At 45.7% G+C, this 20,990-nt stretch overlaps 2 protein-coding genes across 2 annotated transcripts in view; one reads left to right on the top strand and one right to left on the bottom strand.

Annotated features, from left to right (window-relative positions):
• The window catches only part of arid5b (AT-rich interaction domain 5B), a gene marked incomplete at both ends in the record, with an annotated part of 71,400 nt that overhangs the window by 7,103 nt on the left and 43,307 nt on the right, over positions 1–20,990 (bottom strand). Inside the window, 4 exons of the mRNA XM_084459849.1 lie at positions 15,419–15,516; positions 17,850–17,902; positions 19,390–19,648; positions 19,852–19,976. Coding sequence (XP_084315975.1) covers positions 15,419–15,516; positions 17,850–17,902; positions 19,390–19,648; positions 19,852–19,976 — 535 coding nt within the window. The remainder of the gene's footprint in view (positions 1–15,418; positions 15,517–17,849; positions 17,903–19,389; positions 19,649–19,851; positions 19,977–20,990) is intronic.
• Positions 1,964–6,988, top strand: LOC311326838 (beta-1,4-galactosyltransferase 1-like; the record flags this gene model as incomplete). The annotated part of the gene is made up of 6 exons (XM_084459816.1): positions 1,964–1,978; positions 2,285–2,384; positions 4,083–4,318; positions 4,568–4,755; positions 5,059–5,181; positions 6,868–6,988. The coding sequence occupies 6 exons, from the start codon at positions 1,964–1,966 to the stop codon at positions 6,986–6,988; spliced, it is 783 nt and encodes a 260-aa protein (XP_084315942.1).

Below are 20,990 nucleotides of genomic sequence, written 5' to 3'. Positions count from 1 at the left end.
TCCCTCTCTCTCTCTCTCTATCCCTCTCTCTCTCGCTCTTTCAAATCAGAATAGCGGGGCGCTGCCAAATACTTGATTCCCGATGTAACGTTCCACTGCCTGTCTCTATAATGGAGGCATGATGATTCACACACAATGGCTTATCTTGTTCCCAGCTACAGTGTCTTCTGTAGTCGTTTGGTCCACAGCTATAATGTGGTGTGTGTGTGTGTGTGTGTTCAAGCATTCAGGTATTATCTTCCATCCTTTTTAGAAGATGTGTAATAACCCCCCCCCCACACACACACACACACACAGCAAGGTGGAGTTGTGTCTAAAAACCTCTCTCATTCTCCCCACACATCTCCATGTATGGACAAAACAAGCAGCTGCTCCCTTCCTTTCTAATCTAATACTGGAGAGTGAGGGGGGGGGGGGGGCAGAATCTCCTGCTAACAAATTAACTGGAGGGTATTTTTCTCTCAGAGGAAAGAAATGCTTTTAAGGGTTCAAGAGGCTCTGTGAGATTTTGGTTTATATTATTTTCATGGAGCTCAGCAGCTGGGTGATAGAAGACTAGCCGACTCTCTCTCTCTCTCTCTCTCTCTCTCTCACACACACACACACACACACACACACACACACACACACACACACACACACACACACACACACACACACACACACACACACACACACACACACACAGCTGGCCAAGGGAATCATGCCAGAGACGGGAAATCTGCAATTAAATGTTCCTATATGAAAGTGAGAGAGAGAAAAAGGGAGATAAAGAGGCAGAGCGCGAGAAGCAAAGAGAGGGAGAGAAAGAAAGAAAGAGAGAGGGGCAGAGAGAGAGAGAGAGTGTGAGAGAATGGGTAAAGGAATTTCTGTCACCAGTAAAGAGCAAGCCCATTAGACTTCCATCCTTTCATCCTAATCTAAATAAATAAATATGAGATGAATCAGCTTCTCGGTTGCCAGGAAAAGACTATACTTTTGTCAGAAAGAGAGTAGAATGTATTACACTGGAACAGGAACAGAAAAGCATAACAGTGGTCTAAATATGAACTAGACCAGGTCGATCCTGGCTTATGGGCTGGTGCTGGCTGGTTTCTCTTCAGGACTGGTTAGTAGGACAGAATAGGGATAGTTGTATATTGCAATAATAATGTTAATGTTGGTTTGTCACAAAATCCCATGGCACCTGGACCTGCCTCACGGTACATCAATGTGCTACAACACACCATTTCAGAACCACTGATCTACAGCCTAAAGAAACATAACAACAACAACAACAACAACAACAACAACAACAATTACTACACGGCTTGCTTGTGTTTGTTGCTTTCTCTAAGTGTTTGTTTGGTCTAGGCGAGTGATAACGTTATAATGTTAGATCTTAACAGAGCCCTAACCCTATGTCTCTAGCGCCCCCATGGCTTCACTCAAAGTTTTGTTCTAATTTGTGGACACGCCCCGTGATTCAGATCTGTTCCAAATTTGAATGGGTTCTTCCTTGGCCCATGCTACACCTCTCCACCGAGTTTCATGAAAATCGGTCTGTTTTTTGTGTGCGTAATCCTGCTTACTAAGAAACAATTGCCATGTGGAGTTCATGCCCATCGGGTTACAACTGAAGTCATCTTAGCGTCTGGCAGGTTGGATTTTTAGAAACGGGTGAATCCTATAGATATCTTGATCATACGTGCAGATCGTTCCATTGTTGCAATTGTTACTGCTTCTGTTCACAACACAGCCATATCGGCATTTTCCATGGACTCTTGGTCTTGACGCGGGAAACTGATGGTGCAAATTTCCCGGGATATAGATCCCTGCTCCCATTCACACATTACCCCATGCAGGCACTTTCCCTGCAATATGTAGGCATAGACTGCATGTCTGAAAAGGGCATTAGGCTACTGTACAGTATGTGATCCGTTTTCAATTGGTTGTTTTGGCCAGTTAGACTGGTTAGGCAACAATGTCGCCCCAGGCTGTCAGGCTCAGATAACTTACACTCAACAGCAGGGAGCTAGCTACTGTAGGGAGCACTGTGAGGACAGCTAAAAACAGAAGCACGTACCTTTTGTCTAGGTGCTAGGCTAGGCTATTCAGGACCAATCTGAATAATTAGGCTACTGTTTACAGGAAAGAAAGCGTTGGTCGCCATTTGCTACTGAAATTAATTGGCTCGATATCTAAATATGACGTGGGATAGAAAGTATACATTGATAGTTCTTTTAGCTTTATGCATTTTGTCTATTGTTGTTCCTTTGTTGTTGTTCTTGAGATCTTCAGTTAGTGTTTCAGCAATCGCACACCTGGAATCACAGCTTACAGACACCACAAACAAGTCATCAACTTGAAACTTGGAAAATGCAGTGAAACTTCACCACTTCTGGGTAAGTCATAACAGCAAGTTCAACGAGTGCCATTACAGACTGATCGATCTGGGAGCATCTGGCCTCATTTCATCTGTATATGTACATGATAATTGGAATATAGATAAGTGAAACTGAAAGCCTTTTTCCTATCTAAATGCAGGGTTCCTCTAAAACCAGGATTCATTGCGATTCACTCAATATTTATTAGGCTCTTTTCAACCAGTGGTAGCTGGTTATAGTTGGTGGTATAGCTGAAATTTGGGACATAAAACTATTGTGGGTCATAATCAACACATTTGCTGCCATTTCCTGATATTTCTGCACGACTATTAGCTAATTGGTGGTAGGCTCTTGAGTGACCTTTCAGAGGTGTAATAAACCTGTCATAAATTAGACTGAGAGCCTTTCATAAAAGGTCAATTTGACTGTCTTACATCCTTGTTCTCTGTCCTGTAATGGACTCACTCCATTTACATACAGTATAACCCAGCCTTGCGTCACCAGGCTCTGCTCATACAGTATAACCTGTCCTGCAGGAAGTCTTCTAGCTGTTCCTCTTTAAAGGAAAAGAATCTTGCTTGTGATTCTGGTCTTGCACATTGCTAACAAAGCATTTAGCAATATATAGATATAGATATATATCTTCTTTTTTTGTTAATGCATGGAGGAACACGTTTTGTTGAAAAGTTCTAAGCCTGGCTGACTCAAGCCCTGGTCCAGGTCTGTATACTATGGAAAGTTTTGGGTGCATCCTATCTTAGAGAGGAGAGCGAAACATGAACAGTTTCACCAGCTCACCCAAGAGTCGAAACTGTAATTAGTCACTTCAGGACCTACTTTTAGGATGTCTGTGGGAGAGTTTGATGCGTTGTTGTCGATACTAGCCCCTCACATCAGTAGGCAGATTCAGGACCCATTTCCGAGTGCCGGGATATAAGTCTCTGTTTATCTATTGTGAACGATAACCTACAATTGTCTACTTTAACAGAATTATCTGTAGGCTTGACCAAATATTGACATTTGGGCTCACCCTTATTTTAAATTATAAGAACCAACACCTGTTGGTTCGTGGGGGAATATTGCAGCAATAGTGAGGTACTGTAGGGATCTTCGCGAAAGGCCCTTTCCAGTGCCAGTCTCCATGTACCAACACCAGGCATCTCAATCAATCAATCAAAGCTTTATTTATATAGCGCATTTCATACCCAGAGGCAACACAATGCGCTTTACAGAGAACAAGGGAGGTGGGCAGACATCCCACCCCTACATCTGAGTTGGGTAACATAGCCTGCTATTCGCCATGGAGGCCTTCCCAAAGAAGCCATAGCCCAGCGCCATACAGAGAGATGGATAGGCCCATTAGCCAACAAGCATCAGACATGACCAACTGAACGAAGGCTGGTTGAGCCTGATTGATAGGGTAGGCAGAGCAACATCTAAAGTAGGCTATGCCGAATGAAACATTTGACAGACTATTGTGTTAGTGAGGAAAACTAGAGGGACCCTCTTTCACATGCTGTCTATTATTGGAATTGATGACTGACAGGTGTGGCGTGACTCCTTATCAAGTCTGTTTATGTTCCACTTCATTCCGACAGTTTCACATTGTTCCGCATTGTCTCTTTCTGTCTCGCGCACCTTTCCATTTACACACACACACAGACACGCACACACACACGTACACACACTCACACACACTCTATATCCGACATCCAGTGGGTCCACTGTGGATTGAGTTCACCACCCCGGTAAGCCTGGGTTTAGTGAGGAAGACGAACCACAACCTCCAGACCGGCGGGCGCTTCAAGCCCAAGGATTGCATCGCCGTCCAGAAGGTTGCCATCATCATCCCCTTCCGCAACGGCGACGGACACCTGAAATTCTGGCTCCACTACCTCCACCCCCTCCTCCAGCGCCAGCAGCTGGACTACGGCGTCTACATCATTAGTCAGGTATGTGGCATCGCAGGTGTTTCACAGAGTTAGCGATCGTAGCCAAAAGGAGTGGCACACGAGTAGCATTCTTGAGTGTTAAGGTGGCACCGCACCACAACAAAAAAACTTTTTGTTATATTTTTTGCTAACTCATTTGCAAGAGTGTGTAAGCACAAAGAAAACAAGATGGTATGTATATTTGTTGGAAACAAATCCCATATAAAAGTATATTTCTGACCTAGTGATCTTTTATATTAACTGGTGTAGGATGGAGATGGTGTCTTCAACCGTGCCAAGCTATTCAACATTGGCTATACCGAGGTCCTGAAGGAGTACGACTACGACTGTTTCGTTTTCAGCGACGTGGACCTCGTCCCCATGGACGACAGAAACATTTACAAGTGCTTTAGCCAGCCCAGACACCTGTCCGTGTCCTTGGACAAGTTTGGCTTCAGGTAAGCAGACACTCCCTCAAAACAGCCGGCTCTGTTTTCACATACACGCTTCTTGGCTAGGCTACCCTCTGTATGACATGAGACGCTAGTAAACAAGTTCACGTTGAGCGGCATGACAAGATATTATGGCCAAACTAAACTAACAGAAACCTAACAATAATAGTGTCTGCCTTTCTCTTTCTATCTCTTCCTCTCTTGATCTGTCTCTATCGACATATCTCTCTATCTACGTATCTCTCTGTCTCTCTATCTGCATATCTCTCTGTGTCTCTCTCTCTCTCTCTCTCTCTCTCTCTCTCTCAGATTGGCATACCCCCAGAACTTTGGGGGTGTGTCGGCTATGAGCAAGGAGCAGTTCCTCAAGACCAACCGCTTCCCCAACCACTACTGGGGCTGTCGAGGGGAGGATGACGACATGTACAACAGGTCAGGGTTCACACTAGAGCTTAGAACGGGCCCTAAAAAGCAAGACCGACCAAACCGAGCGAGGCTGAGCATGTTCTGTCCGAGCCCAGACCAGGCCTGTTGAACTGGTGGAGTTTATGGGCCCAAGCGCGGTTTAAACCCGAAATTAGTTTAGTAAGTTGACTGTTTATAAGTGACCTACTTCCGCGGAAAATCGAAACTCTTCTATTACCTCCTAGATAATTTCATTTCCCCCGCTGGGGGATGAGAATGAAAAGAGTAGAACCCGCACTATGCTCCAATATTGAAATGTACTTGACAGCGTTTCGAGCTTCTGCTGTTCGTCAGGTCATCTTACAAACAGTGTGTGACACACCCATATAAATAGACACCCATGGGTCACTTTATCAATCAATAAATACACTATAGTTACAGAACACAATTTCATAATATTTCACATAATCAGGTGTAGTTTATGGTGAGACAAAGGACACCAGAAGTGATGGATGAGGAAGTCCTCATCCCAGTGTGATTAGTAAAGCAGTTGGATGAGGAAGTCCTGATCCCAGTGTGATTAGTAAAGCAGTTGCACAAATGCAATGAGGTTGGCGTACTCAGGGCTAAGCTCTGGGCTTAGTCTCACCAGTAAGACATTTCCGTATGTTTCTTTCTTTTGAGGCAGAACTACTGTATGAAACTAATGCTGTAATAGATAGATTTTACAGTTTCAAATTTCCCAGATAATTTCCCCCCAGCGGGATCAGAGAAGCGATGAAGCATACAGTATTTCACAGTGTAGAAGCTGATGCACAGGTTTTGCTCCCGCGGGCTCACTTACAGATTTACTGACGGAGTCATCGGGAGGTACAGGATGATTCGTCATGAGCAAGACAAGCAAAACGCACTGTAGAAGATTTTTAACTGATCTAGTCAAAAAGGATTTGCCAAGATTCGCTCAAAAAGGTCAAGTCTGGTTTATTGAGAAAACGTACGAGCGCAAGGACTTCAGGACAACGCACGTGAGTGGTTTATCCAAGTGAAGTGCCCCAGTCTGGTCTTGCGCGGCCTTATATTCAAGCAATACACAGGTATGGCGCTTCCAGGATGTGATTGGCTAACCCATTGTACACGTCATATTAAATGGCAGGTGTCATCAACAGTGGTCGAAAATACAGACACGTGACATGAGAAAAGGCGGTAATTCTTGAAGAGACAAAGGGACAAAGGATGGTTATTCTGGAGTAGACAACGTCTAGGTGTGTTGACCTCCTGGAGGTCATCCTGTCATGAATTAGATTAGCACAGCTATGTGAAAGGTTGAGGGAGGTGATGAGACTACAATTTCTCAAATACACCTTCAGCTACTCCAGCCAGTGTAACAAAACAAATCCAGTCGGAAGAATGGCGAAAACGTCTTTTCCTCCAAGAAACTCTGCTAGTGCAGATGAATTGTTGTTTACTGAGTATTTCTGCAGTAACTGCACACAGTTCACAGACACCAGGCTCTCAGCAATCACAACTACAAAAGGAACGGGGTTCATGAATGGGGACATGCTGGATCATTATTGCGTTACCTCAATTGGCGATAGACAGTAACAGGACAGACATTTTTATGAAAGGTTTGCGATTATAACTTTAACAGGGCAATTCATTTTCATTGTTTTCACAGCTAAATTGTCTTTTCTGCTGACCGGTTTCTCCCTCCAGGTTTGAACACACCAGGGAGACCGTGCTGACCGACGGCCTCAACTCCCTGTCCTACAAAGTGGTCAGAGTGGAGAAGGATCAGTTGTACACCACAATCACAGTGGACGTGGGGAAACCTTAACATAACGAACAGGAAACCAATGGAATCAGAACCAGAATCTGCTTTATTGCCGTGCGGTTTTTTCAAGGCACTAGGAATTTGCTTTCGGTCGCGGTGCATAACATTGAGTCAAGTTGATAAACAACGTGACCTTGGAGAACAGCCGGTTGATGCCGCAACCAAATGTGCGTTGACACACTAAACAACCGTCTGTCTCCCAGGACTGCAGAGACGGACTGATCAGACCAGCAAAGACTTTCCTGAGATTCACTTTCTTTCAGCATCTGCACAACCGGCGGTGGATTGAACTGGGATATGCAGTTAACTATGCAGTGGATGTTAAGTGAAATGTCAATTGTATGTATTGGGAAAAGCTACCGCTCTACTCGACAATCTCAAGCTCACCCAGCAGGTCTGTCGTTTAGGGGTGAAAGGTGGTAACGATTCTTAGGAGCCACAGAAATGCCAGTAGCCTATTATATAGGTCCCTCTTTCTAGTAAATTATTATGCATAGAAGACCCAGCTAATATTCATACTTATTCATCAGAGTTAAAACAAAATCACAAATCATGCAATATTGATGAAATAAGTTTTTATTTCCCAACAAAAATCTCCTTCTAAAATAATAATGGTTTGGTCCGTGGTTCGCGCCTCTTTTTTCTCCCAAACTGCAGCAGCAGCAGCCAGCCGGATGCTTATATTAGCTTACTAGCCTAATAGAGAAGACGCCAAAACAGAATCATAAATCGGGACACCAAAAAAGAGTGGAGAGAGAGGCCAGGAGCAGGAGTATGGAATACCAAATGTGCCAAAATTATATATACACAAAAAAAAAATAAAAAATAAAAATATGGCTATGAAATGAATATGGCTATGAAATAAATCCAGAAAAAAAGAAGGTAATATATACATTAATATTTAAATCCATGTAAATATAAATATATAAATGAGTCAATAAATAAATAAATAGCTTTTTATTTTAAAATAACGTTTTTCATAATGCCACAAGTCTGCACCTCTGGGGATTTGCTGCATCGAGGGTTAGTTCTGGTGAGAAATAATGTACGATTATTAACTCTGGGGGGGTGCAGGGACTCAAGACAGGTTCTCGGTACGATTGACAGCTATGATTAGGCCAGTTAGGACTCTTATAGTGAAAAGGGGAGCTTGAGAGTCTTTTGTTGCAAAGCTGTAACTGTTCTTCTTGAAGGATACATTTGTGAAATAAATGTTACATGGACCTGGATTTCTGCCTGACTGAGCTAGTCATAAGCAGGCTATACTCGCAGCCTTGCAATGGCGCCCTTGAGCCCCCCCCCCCTCCCCCCACCCCCCCCCCCCCCTCCCCAGCTGCGCTGACCGGCCAAATGAAAAGGATGATAATTGAGAATGATGACCATAAGCAATCAGGATGGTCTGACGAGGTGAGGACAAGTCTATATTTCAGAGGAGAAGCGGGACGCAAAGTTGCATTGAATTGGCATCAATTGGCAAATGGACAGCACACTTCTCAGAGTAGCGTATTCATGCGCATCTCTTCCAGGTGTTCCTGGCTTTGCACTAGATTTGTCTGTACTTTCTGACTCCCTCTGAACTGAAGCAATGTCAACTCTCTATTTCTCTCCATGGTTGAACCCTGAGCCCTCAAGTCACACATGTACAGTAGTAAAGGATAAGTAGGTCCTGAGCCCAAGTTCAAAAATGAATGGAGGTGAATGGGCCAGCGTGTTTGGGCAGCTCTGTGGAGGGCGGGGGGGGGGGTGCGGTGCACTCTGGGCTCTCCCCCGTACACCCCCGTCCAAACCTTGTGTCTCTAGTGCCCCCACATGAGGAGCTGGCTTCACTTAAAAGTTTTATTTTAATTTGTGGTCGCTCCCGAATGTTATGGTTTTTAAGTTGGCCCATGCTACACCCCTCCACCGAGATTCATGAAAATCGGTCTGGTAGTTTTTACATAATCCTGCTAAAAAAAACAACCAACCAAACACGCGGCACTGAAAACATTACCTCTCGCCCTGTGCTGTTGCTGGGGCGGAGGTAATTATGTGCTCTCTGTCAGTGAAAACACCGTGTCGAGCTCCGAGCTCCGCAGGTCAGCTCAAGAATGCCCTGGGTAAATGGAGACTCTTAATAAGACGCTCCTGCCGTCTAAATAAGACCGTGGACCACAGCGCAGCTGAACAACCATCTGTACTCAGCTGCCGAAGCTAAGCCTGGAGTTATCGAGTTATTTCAACTGCTCTTATTTCAACACACCAGCTACACAGGGTCACGTTCGGGGCAGACCAACATGCTTGGCTGTCATTGGCTGGGAGCAGGTGTTTTGCGGTTTGAAGTGGGACCGGTATTGGCCGCTTCTGGCATGTTGTCGTTGCGGGATGAGGGGCGCTTGTTTTAGTTTGCAGTTTCCCCTCCGTCACCTCTGCTGTGCTGGTTCAGCTGCACCTGAGGGCTCGGACCAAACCGGTCATCGTGCCACTCAAAACAGTCAGAGATGGTGTGTGTGTGTGTGTGTGTGTGTGTGTGCGTAGGAAATCATTCAAGCCCCTAGTAGCTCATCACCTGGACACACAGTTGCTGGGGTCTAGAATGTTCCAGCATTTCCACAGAGCCCCGGGTGTCTGAGAGCTGGAGCAGGAGGAGGGTTTACCCCAGAGAGGACAGGCGATAGGGCTGCGCGGCATGATGAGGAGCTCAGCCTCAGCCAAGACCTGAGGGTCAGAGGTCACCGAAGACGACCATCCAATGAGAAAAGGGCAGCCATGCCTGATAAGTCCCCTAAACGTAACTTGTGATTACCTGGCATCTAGTACAATAGTTCTCTTGAAAACGTATTCTGTTGTAATAGTTCTCTACGTTGAATGCACTTATTGTAAGTTGTTACGGATAAAAGCGTCTACTAAATGACTGTAATGTAATGTATTCCAGTCATTCATTAAAATAACATTGTCAGAAAAAAAAAAGAAATGTTCCCAGATGTAAGAATGTTTCGTCTTCCATCAACCTATTCTTAGTGATAATAGATGCAGGCATTTCCACCGGGAGAAGACATTCAAGCTCCAATACAGTCAAAGGTAAATTGGATTGCGTGTGTGTGTGTGTGCGTGCGCGTGTGTGTGTGTTTCCTCTGGGAGCGCTGCCGAGGCAGGGATATCATCCAGACGCTGTATTCCTGACCTGGTGTTTCTCGGGTTATGTAACCCTCATCTCCAACAACAAGCCAGAGAGAAACAGCGGTTTGTAGGTAAACAGCGAGAAAACTATACGGTAATTACCCTGAGCGATCTGGAGCTGTGCTAAGTAAACACAACACGTCCTCGTCTTTTCTGGAGAAATACTGTATGGTCCAGAGGAGAAATATCACAACAGTATTCTTTCCATCACAAGTAGGACAAACCAAATGTACAGTACAAGTGCATTATGCATGAAGCCACACTTGTATACAGTATATGTCTATGTATGCCCCCCCGAAGAGCACTCCTCTAGCCTCACTGCAAAACGCGGATCAGCATAAATGATTAAGAGGACATGGATTTCCGTTGCAGTGCAGAAAAGGAGGGTTAGCAGTTATGAGGCCGCATCAACATTGAGCTCCTGCTGGATATGTGGAGCAGCGTTGTGAAATCTCTCTTTTGAAGCGGTCAGCGCTGCGATGTGCTGCGCTGTGCAGGGCTACTTTTAAGCTAGCCGTGCCGCTCTGTGGTGCAGCTACCGGCCCAGAGGTCAATGTAGCCTCCCTCCCTTGCTCTCCTGAGTGAGTGAGTGAGTGAGTGAGTGAGTGAGTGAATCTTAATATCTCAAATGTGAATGATAGTAGATAAATATTTATGGTACAGTATTAAGTACACAGGTTCTTCATTGATGGTTCGAGACGCTCTATAGTATAGTTGCTGTTAGTGAGACGTTACTGTTGATTATGTGATTTTATAAGAAAGGCGGAATGCTCCTTTATGAAGTGGAATGATAACTCAGAAATAGTCTGCGTGCATTTACATAATCATTACATAAGCTGGTAAGATCACATTTGAGGAAGGATGTTTACTCTATTAACAGTTGCTACAGTAACCGAAGAACCTACTTCACACATCCCACTCAAGAAGGAAGACTAACAAAACGTGATGGGCTATTTCCGGGGAAAACATTGTTTATATCAATATGATGTTTGATCATATCATATAAAGACAACCTTTTATAAAACGTTCATCAGCTGTAGGCCTATTATACATAACAGTTATGACAGAATTATGAAACAATCAGTGTTTGTTCAATTTAACTGCATTTCTAAATCCTCACCACTAGAGGGAGCTCCCCATGCAGGAACAGTCCCAGCCTGGGGAGTAAACATTGCCATTACAGGAATTAGTTTCAGAAAGCTATTCCTAGCAGCACACTCATCCCCAATCACCATAAGTATGCTCATGGACTGACGAGAAAAGTTCAACATCAAACGCTAATTGCGAAACAGACCACCAATGTTATATGAAAAATAGCTCTTAAAAATAGTTGAGGGATGTTGATGTGATATATGAGCTACTAAAAAAAGAGTGAGAGAGGTTGTACTGGGGGGGGGGGGGATAAAGAGAGAGAGAGCAAAGGAAGAGAAGGAGAAAAGGATATGAAGAACAACAAAAAAAAAAGACATGGCTCCATAAAGCTCACCCCCCCTGGACGGTTGACCCTTGAGCCACCCCTCCTTGGCCCAGTAAAGGGCTTTGCTTTAAGGGAATAACAAGCCGGGTCCCACTGTCACACTGTGGCTTTCAACTCCAAAATAACCTCATTCTTTCCACAGGAAGAAAATCCATTAACGGCCGAGTAGAATTATTACTGCTGAATAATAATAATAATAACGAGCTCGCTGTGTTCCCCTTGTTGGTTCTGTGAGATTCCTTGCTGCAGTTCACAGTTTTTTATTAGGACGAGGAATCTGCTTTCTAATTTGCTCTAAATGAGGTCCAAATTCCTCTGTAATGATTTTAAATACATTCAATTAAAGAGCTAGGCCTTCACGCCAAGTGCTTCTCTCTCTCACTCTCTCTCTCTCTCTCTCTCTCTCTCTCTCTCTGTTGGCATCTCAATATAAACAGAGTTCTGGTTTTCCCCCTGGACAACCCCTGGCCGTAAAGCAGGAAGGACTTGGTGGATGAGAACGGACACTCATAACAGAGCGCTGCTAACGCTAACGCTAACATTGACCCTGGAGAAAGAACTCAGGGGCTAACGAGAAAGCCTGCGGATCTGCGGCCGAAGACCAAGCAGGGTTCAGAATGTGAGGCCGAGGTTAGCAACACAGAGAGAGTCAGAGAGTCTAACCTGCGTTAATGTTTGACGCAGGTCAGTTCCCCATCTTTAATGTATGCGTTAGCTAGTAGAATAATCTGCTAGGGCTCCACAGCAACAGACTCAACATACAGTATTGATGTAACCATGTTGGTACAGTAGGAACACACATGGGTTGGTAATGACTAGCAAATCCAATATATACTCTGGAGGCCTCAAGCAAACATTATCAGCATCAACCTAAATACGTCGCATCATTATTTGGACGAGATCAGGATACAAGTGTGTGTGTGTGTGACTCATTTATTACATTACCCACCGTTCCCCTCTCTAAGAAGCCCCGTTGCCGTGGTAACGGGACAAAACAGGCATTGTAAATCAACATGCAAATTAGCCGGGATAAACTCATTAGATCAATCAACGATTCCAATTACAGCTGTCTCATCTTCCTACACGGCCCCCGATGTCACGTCTTCACGTCTCTCTGCGTCGTCAACGCTGATCAAAACCAACGTTTATCGTTCGGAACAAAGAGACGAATTACTCGCCATCTCTGATCCCTGGTCGTTAAACACCAACAATAATCAGATGGCATTTGAGAGAGGGGGATTTAATATGATAACTAGGGGATCAGAGAGGAATATTAATAATGTTACGATATGACTTGTCTTATTAAAGAGACAACCGCCTGCTACGCTTCTTGTGTTTGTCCCTGCAGTACTCGACGTCTTTCATCTCACGGGGGGGGTGGGGGGGGGGGGGGGGGGGAGTGAACAGCTGACGCCAGGCCCCCAGAGGAGAGGTACACACTCAGCCACATCATTAAAATATACTTAAAAAACACCGCATTAAAAGCTGTCATAGTCAAGCAGGGGTTGGGGATGCGTTCCCTCATCCGTGGCCTGTTGGAGTTTAGAGCGTGCACTCATCCATCCCGCCGAGGAGAGAGAGACAAAAATCAATAAAGGCCGGGGTGGGAATTTATGGTTCCTTTTTTCTCCTTCCTCCATCTCTTTCTCTTGGAAATGGAACATTGGCATTTGTATTTGACAGGCTTGCAGCCGTATCTGATTTGTACTGTACTGGTTACGGTGTCTGTGTGTTACAGGTCGATGTTGTGGATTTCTAGGTTTTTATAGACCGTGGTGAGGAGGTAGAGGGAGAGGGAGGGAGAGAGAGAGAGAGAGAGGGAGAGAGAGAGAGAGAGAGAGAGAGAGAGAGAGAGAGAGAGGGAAGATAGAAGAAGGGAGGGAGGGAGAGAGAGAGAGAGAGAGAGAGAGAGGGAAGATAGAAGAAGGAAGGGAGGGAGAGAGAGAGAGAGAGAGAGAGAGGGAGAGAGAGAGAGAGAGGGAAGATAGAAGAAGGAAGGGAGGGAGAGAGAGAGAGAGAAAGAGAGAGAGAGAGGGAAGATAGAAGAAGGGAGGGAGAGAGAGAGAGAGAAAGAGAGAGAGAGGGAAGATAGAAGAAGGAAGGGAGAGAGAGAGAGAGAGAGAGAGAGAGAGAGGGAAGAAAGAAGAAGGGAGGGAGAGAGGGAGGAAAGTAATGCGGCAGCCCCCTTCAAGGTTATTGATGTCATCTTCTATGACCTAATTTGTAATCTGTGTTTTTTTGTTAATCTCTAAGTGTATTCATAGTGATGATAATGAATAGAACTCATCATGGTCCACAGAGAGATGCTGGGATCTTAGTGGATGTTGAACATTGATTTTGGAACCATTTATTGTGAGCGGTATGAAGCCTTGATAATCTAAAAGATGATGATTTATGTTTTCTCATTCAAAAGCAATATATTATGGTTGAGCTATTGTCTGAAGATTAGCCCTTATCACAAGACTCTTTCTGAATGCACCTTTAGCTGGCCTGATTATCTGCTCAGGTTTATAAGTCTGTTAAAGAGACCACTAGGTAAGACTGATTCCACATAAAAAACCAAAGGGCAGGTGATTAAACCCCTCTTCAAATACCGAACGCTTAACAGAGAACTTTTTATAGTTTGGTTTACCCTTTCTGTGAAACAGGAAAGAGGTGTAGCGACCATGATCAAGGCCCAGGGAGCTTGTTTCACGGAGCTGAGGTCCCTCATAAAAACCCAAACCTCCACATTCCCTCTTCTGCGGTCTGAGGGAGTCTGTGTGTGTGTGTGTGTGTGTGTGTGTGTGTGTGTGTGTGTGTGTGTGTGTGTGCGTTTGTACGCCCGCCAGCTCTGCTTCAACAGTCTCATGAAAAGACACTTCATTACAAATCCTAACTAAAGGCTGAGTGACGCATGCACATACACACACACACACACACACACACACACACACACACACACACACACAATGGTCACAGGCCCACTGGAAACCGAAGACACGACAGGGGAGCGGTCCGGTATAATAGCGTCTCATCTTGGCTACACTGCTCTTTCAACCAGGGCCAGCGAGGAGGAGAATGGCTTCATTTGCTCTGCAAATTAATTCAATCAATTCCTCCTCACAGCTGCACAAGTGAATGCAGCAGCACAGCTCCACTACAGTCAAGGCCTTCTGATCAAGGGTGTTTCTGTGCACTTTTGGCCGCCTATATTTCGCTACACCAAAATACTGTCGGTTTGTATTGGACTTCGGTACGACGCACGGGTACGGCAGTTACGGACTACGTAGGTCAGCTGAATAAAGACAGGCGAACACACACACACGCACGCACACACGCGCACACACACACACACACACACACACACACACACACTCTCTCTTTCTCTCTCCCCCCTCCTATCACCCGCTCACTCTCATACACATGCAAAGGTCACTTTGGATTGTTTTTCAAATAATTATAAAATACCTTATTTTGCCAAGGGATCTTTGAATGCATGCACTGATCCATGACATGATATTGAATCCATACTGTGCGTGCATGTGTGTGTGTGCGCGTGTGTGTGTGCGCGTACTGTATGTGTGTGCATGTGTGTGTGTGTGTACGTATGTGCGTGTGTGTGTGTGTGTGTGTGTGTGTGTGTGCGTGTGTGTGTGCGTGTATGTGTGTGCATGTGTGTGTGTGTGTGCGTGTGTGTGTGTCTAAGTGTGTGTGCGTGTGTCGAAGTGTGTGTGCGTGTGTGCGCTTGCGTGTGTGCGTGCGTGCGTGTGTGTGCGTGTGTGTGTGCGCGCGCATGTGTGTGTGTGTGTGTGTCCTACCTCTCGTAGTGTCTGCGTGTACAGGTAGCGGCGCTGGTGCTTCCTGGGTTTCCTCCCAACTCATCATAAACATTTTTCCACTGTCGGCGCGCAGTAATCTGGGAGGGAAGAGGACAGGGAGAGTGATGTACAGTGGGAGAACTCATACTGTATCTAAAGATAATGACTAACATCATACTGTGTGCTGTGGATTCAATAATGCCGGTATTAAATTCTTAGCCTCATATGTTCATGCGCCAATGTTTATTTGCGTGAATTCGCATGCATGCTGTTCATTCATTAGCTACAGTACAGTACGCCGCACATCAGATCACTGTTTATATGCAGAGTTGCCGTTTTATACCGGACCTTCGGATCGTTCAATGTTAGCGTTTTTGTGTAACAATGAGTTTACCTTCCTTAGCTTTCCGAACACATCTGGGTAAGGACTGATGAAGGACTAGGGGGTGATCTGGGTAAGGACTGATGAAGGTCTAGGGGGTGATCTGGGTAAGGACTGATGAAGGTCTAGGGGGTGATCTGGGTAAGGACTGATGAAGGTCTAGGGGGTGATCTGGGTACGGACTGATGAAGGTCTAGGGGGTGATCTGGGTAAGGACTGATGAAGGTCTAGGGGGTGATCTGGGTAAGGACTGATGAAGGTCTAGGGGGTGATCTGGGTACGGACTGATGAAGGTCTAGGGGGTGATCTGTCTGTCTGTGTTCTCTCCACACACTGCTCTCTAGCCGCCCACTGAGAGGGCAGTAATCTACTAAAGGGTAGGAACAGGCTGTATTTTCAATTAATTTAAAATGATTCAGCCACTTTGTTCGGAGATAGAGCACAGCGCTGAATAGCGTCTAGCCATTAAATGGCTAGAGAGCTCTGTAATGCCTACAGATTTGCATTTGATCAACATGTACCACAAGGCCAGACGAGATCACAGTCAGCGGCCTACGGTGCGATAAACACCACAGAGAAGAAGAGAGAGAAGAAGAACAGAGCCGGTACGAACAGTTACATCATAAACGCACTAAATCATCTAAATAATAAAATAACTATACATATGTATATAACCTCGTGCGGAACGTTGATAGGAAAGTCAGTGTTGACGATCACCGTCCATCAACGCCACTGTAACACCACAAGGGCAGGCGGTAGCCGTAACTGTGTTGTCATGCCATGGTAGCGGAGATTGAACTTGCGAAGGGAGAGTCCACATCTGTTCTAGGAATTGGTGTTGGTTAACACAAGCGTGTTTATGACAAAATGTGAATTAGATTCGTGAATTCTCTCATTCTCCTCCAACTGCGCTCTATAAAACACTGAAGTCATAACATTGTCCTGACGGCAGTTTGTTTTCATATTGCTATCGTTGGAGAGATGTTTCCCCTCACTGTAAAAAAGCCCGTATTTGGCAGGACCCTGAGAACACTGTCAGGCCCTGTCCAGCTCACAGGGGCCAACAGCTCTTTAATCAGCTCAATGGGTGACGTCAACATTTCCAGTGACCTCATCTCCCAGAGCTTAAACTGATTCTTATTACAGATGTCATCTGGCACCGACGAGTCCTTTGTGGCAGCTTGGGGACGGCCACAGATTATCTTGGGTGTGCAAAGTGTCTCGTACGTGTTGTCGTTGTTGTTGATGCTGTGGGCGACGCCGTTAAAGTGCTAAACCGCTCGACTTCCTGTCCCCCGCGGACTCGTGGAATTCCATTCACGCGGTAATCACCCGGGACCCTCTGAGGATCATTCACTCCAAAATCAACAACTCTTCCAAGGACGGGAGGAAGAATGGTTTTATGTCCTTCCTCCTGTCCTTGGAGAAGTCATTGATTAGATGACTGGATGGTGGGTGACAGCCGTGCGGAGGAGCGCTTGTTTTAACCTACCCGAAGCGCTACTGTACCTCAGAGATCACGTCAAGGGAACGGAAGGGAAGTGAGGAGGGATTCATACTAGGTTGCGGGTTTTCTGTTTTCCCTTTCTCTGTTTTTGAAAATCTTGGCTAGCTTCGCTCGGCCTGGCGTCCGGTCCGGCGTGACGCTGGCGCGTCTGTGAACTACGGCAAAAAGGCAATGAGTTCTATTTACTTCAGTGGGTCAAATCCTTTCACTCTGTCCCTGGTGTGTCAGACAATCCCACTCCCTTCATTCCCGACAGGGCGCTGGAACCTGCCAAGCCAATTTCCCCTGCCTGACTAAAAGCCTCACATGTTTTCCCACTTGTTTTACAGAACTGTGTCAGTTTGGACAAATGTGGAGCTGCCTGAGGTTATGGCTAAACCCAGCTTAGTGAACACACCCTCACAGCAATGGACGCCAACATATTCGACCTGTGTTTGCTGTTTAACGTTCAGGAATCCTCAGTAGCCAGACGCACATACAGTACTGTACACACATGCACGCACACGCACACACACGCACACAAAGATTACATGAACACTCACCAACTCATATCCTCCGAGCTTCTGTGCCGCTTGAAACATGGTCCACAGGTTGACTGTGTGGCACAAGAAGCACATTGAACACCATAAAGAAGACCAGCGTGAGCAACAATACAGCAGTCACTAACTATGGGGGTTGAGGGTGGAAATATAAATGCCAACGGCTACTTATAGCTAGCCGCATCAATTGGTATTGATGTAACACTTCAATGTGAAAACGTCCCTTTTGAAATGCAATCAATAATTTCAATAGAATAAATCTTCTCCCACAGAGTAATGAATGAGCAACATAGTGTTAAAGCACGCACGCGCACACGCACGCACGCACAACGATGATAACCACGCAACTCCTGAATAGGCAGCATATTCTTTGTCCTTTTTCCCACACACACCCCTCTGACCTTCTTACTGCATACTGGAAAGACCTGCTTTGTTTAGCAGTGGAGGAGAGAATGAAAGATAGATAGAGTGTTTGTTCAGGTCAGATTGGAGAACGCATGCTCTATTTTCGAGTGTTAGGTAATGTGCATACAGTAACAGGGAGGCCCAGGGTGATTATTCCTCTGTCCATAAAACTGCAGAACTGCCTGGCTACCTGAGTAGCTATGCTATATAGAGTTACATGTGTGAAAGGAAAGACAGGTAGCACCCTACACAGTATATAATCGCACAGTAACAATATTAAAACCCACAAACAGTATCAAAGTGTTTGCGGTGATTATACGTTCAGTGATCATAAACAGCTAAATATCATATTTAATGTCTGAGGGCTTATTTTGAAAAAGGCTTGGCTTAATGTAATTTTTGTTTGCACTTATTTCGATGACTGGGTATTATGTCCTGGCAAGTTTAATTTGAGTTTAGAGAAATTAAACTACTTCTTTATTCACAGCACAGGTGCAAGCAGCTGGATACATCACATTAGATCTGAGATGGGGGGGGGGGAACTCATTTTCTCTCTCTCTCTCTCTCTCTCTCTCTCCCTCTCTCTCTCTCCCTCTGTCTCTCTCTCTCTCTCCCTCTTCAGTTCTGCAACCCAATTAACTACTCTGCAGAAGAGAACAGAGTTTTGTAAGAACACCAAATTCTCCCAGTAGGGTTAAGGTATCCACTTATCCTGTAGGAGCCTTTTAAAGAGGAGTTAAGATAATGGCCCTCTCTCAGTCCCAGAGATAACGGGGAAGATCTTTGTCTCTGTTTTCTCTGGAAAGCTGAGCCACTTTCCAGGAGCTGTCAGCATGGTGTACACTCAAGTGAAATTATCTACCAGAGATGATTACCAGCCAACAGGACAGACAGACAGACAGACAGACAGACAGACAGACAGACAGACAGACAGGGAGACAGACAGACAGACAGACAGACAGACAGACAGACAGACAGACAGACAGACCGACAGGCAGGCAGGCAGACAGACAGACAGACAGACAGACAGACAGACAGACAGACAGACAGACAGACTGTCCGGGTAACAGTGAGAATCTATAAGGAGAGTCTATGGGGCACTTGAAGGCCAGCTGCGAGGGGGGGGGGGTCTACCCACTCTGTTTGAAGCCCAGGTACGGGATCCTCTCGATGGGGGTCTTCCTCTCCTTCATGTATTTGTAGAGAGCCACCAGGAAGGCCTGCTCCTCAGCCCGACACTCCTCTCCCGAGCCCCCATCTGGCACCTGGTTCTGGGCTTTCTCCTCTGAGGACGACACCCTCTTACTGCCGGTACCACCGCTGCTGCTGCTGCTGGTGCTGGTGCTGCTGCCGGGCCTGGACTTGGCTGGTCCTCCAGTCTTACCGTCCAGCTTCACCTGCCATGACAGAGAGACAAGAGAGTGACAGAGGTCAGAGGTCCTGCTTCCGCTTAGGCACTCTATGAGGGCTGCTGATATTCAAAGGTGCTGTCGTTGTTGCAGTGCTACAATCGGCCAGCCGGGTCCCAGGGACTGTACTAAGAGTGTCATAAGAGTAGGACTTTAAGGATGCTAACATGCTAACCACATTTGGGTAGTACCTTGGCGGAGGCCTTGCCCTCTGAGGTGCCTGTCTCCTTGCCCGCTGGTGGCCCCTGTCCCAGGTAGTCCCGTCGCTGGGACACAGACGGCTTCTTCTTCCGTGGTCGCCCCTTCAGGTTGGGAGCTGGGGGAGAAGGAGAAGAGGAAGCCTCATTAGTGAATTTGTCTGTTAAACTGCTGATTAAGGCTTTGGGTACTGCAATGAACTTGCTTGCCTGACAAGTTTTTTCTTCTCTCTCTCTGTGTTCTCTAATGTTACTGAATCTCACTTTGCAGGGTCGAGATAGAATATCACCAGGAAAAAGGCAACAATATTATCGGTGTTATGAAAAGTGCCTTGCGTCAGAACGGATCGGATTCAGCTTGCGATGCAGATATTATTTCCACGGATCAAGCAATAGTGTGAGGGACATGTTTTTCACCCAACTTTCGCCTATGGGCTGTACAAACAAATCATAAACAATGAGAAAGACAAGACTTTTGCCTTTTTATGCCTCCATCTGACTATACAACAATACAACAACATGAAACACTGTACTGTACATGTTGGAACCTATCCTCAGAATCCGTTCTATTGTTATACTCCTTCAAGGCCTCAGATAAGATCTCCAGCTTCCTTTATTAAAGTGTTTACCTGCCAACTGGACTGGAATGTGTTTTTGTGAGAGTGGAACCAACAAGGGATCGGATTACACCCCCCCACCCCCCACCACCCCCATCCCTCCGTCACGCAGAAAGACCTCTTTGTCCGACCAATAGAGTACCACCATGAAACAATTTACCCAATCAGCAGTCAGACATGACAGCCTCTAGCATCTGATCAAACAAGTAGGCCATTGATTATCTGTAGGGAGGTGGCTTTTGTGTCCCAATTCTCCGCGAAGAGATCTCAAACATTAGATAAACATGAACTGTGACATCAATGGTTACCTTCTGATATCACAGGGGACAGGATGGAGAGAAGCGACAATGCAGAGAGAAGCGACAAAGCGACAATGCAGATGTAGCCTTAACAAAGTCTGTCAGATACTAAATTAGGCTAACTGACTAAAAAAAGGAGTGCCAATGCAGCAGAACCAACAAGGTGAGTCCAAAGCAACGTTTGCTCTCTCCCTGTGGAGAGATTGCCTCATGCTGA

This window comes from Borostomias antarcticus, assembly GCF_949987555.1.
Source record: "Borostomias antarcticus genome assembly, chromosome: 29".
In the NCBI taxonomy this organism is placed as follows: Eukaryota; Metazoa; Chordata; class Actinopteri; order Stomiiformes; family Stomiidae; genus Borostomias; species Borostomias antarcticus.
The sequence above is the reverse complement of the archived record's forward strand: the minus strand, read 5'-3'. Positions and strand labels throughout refer to the sequence as shown.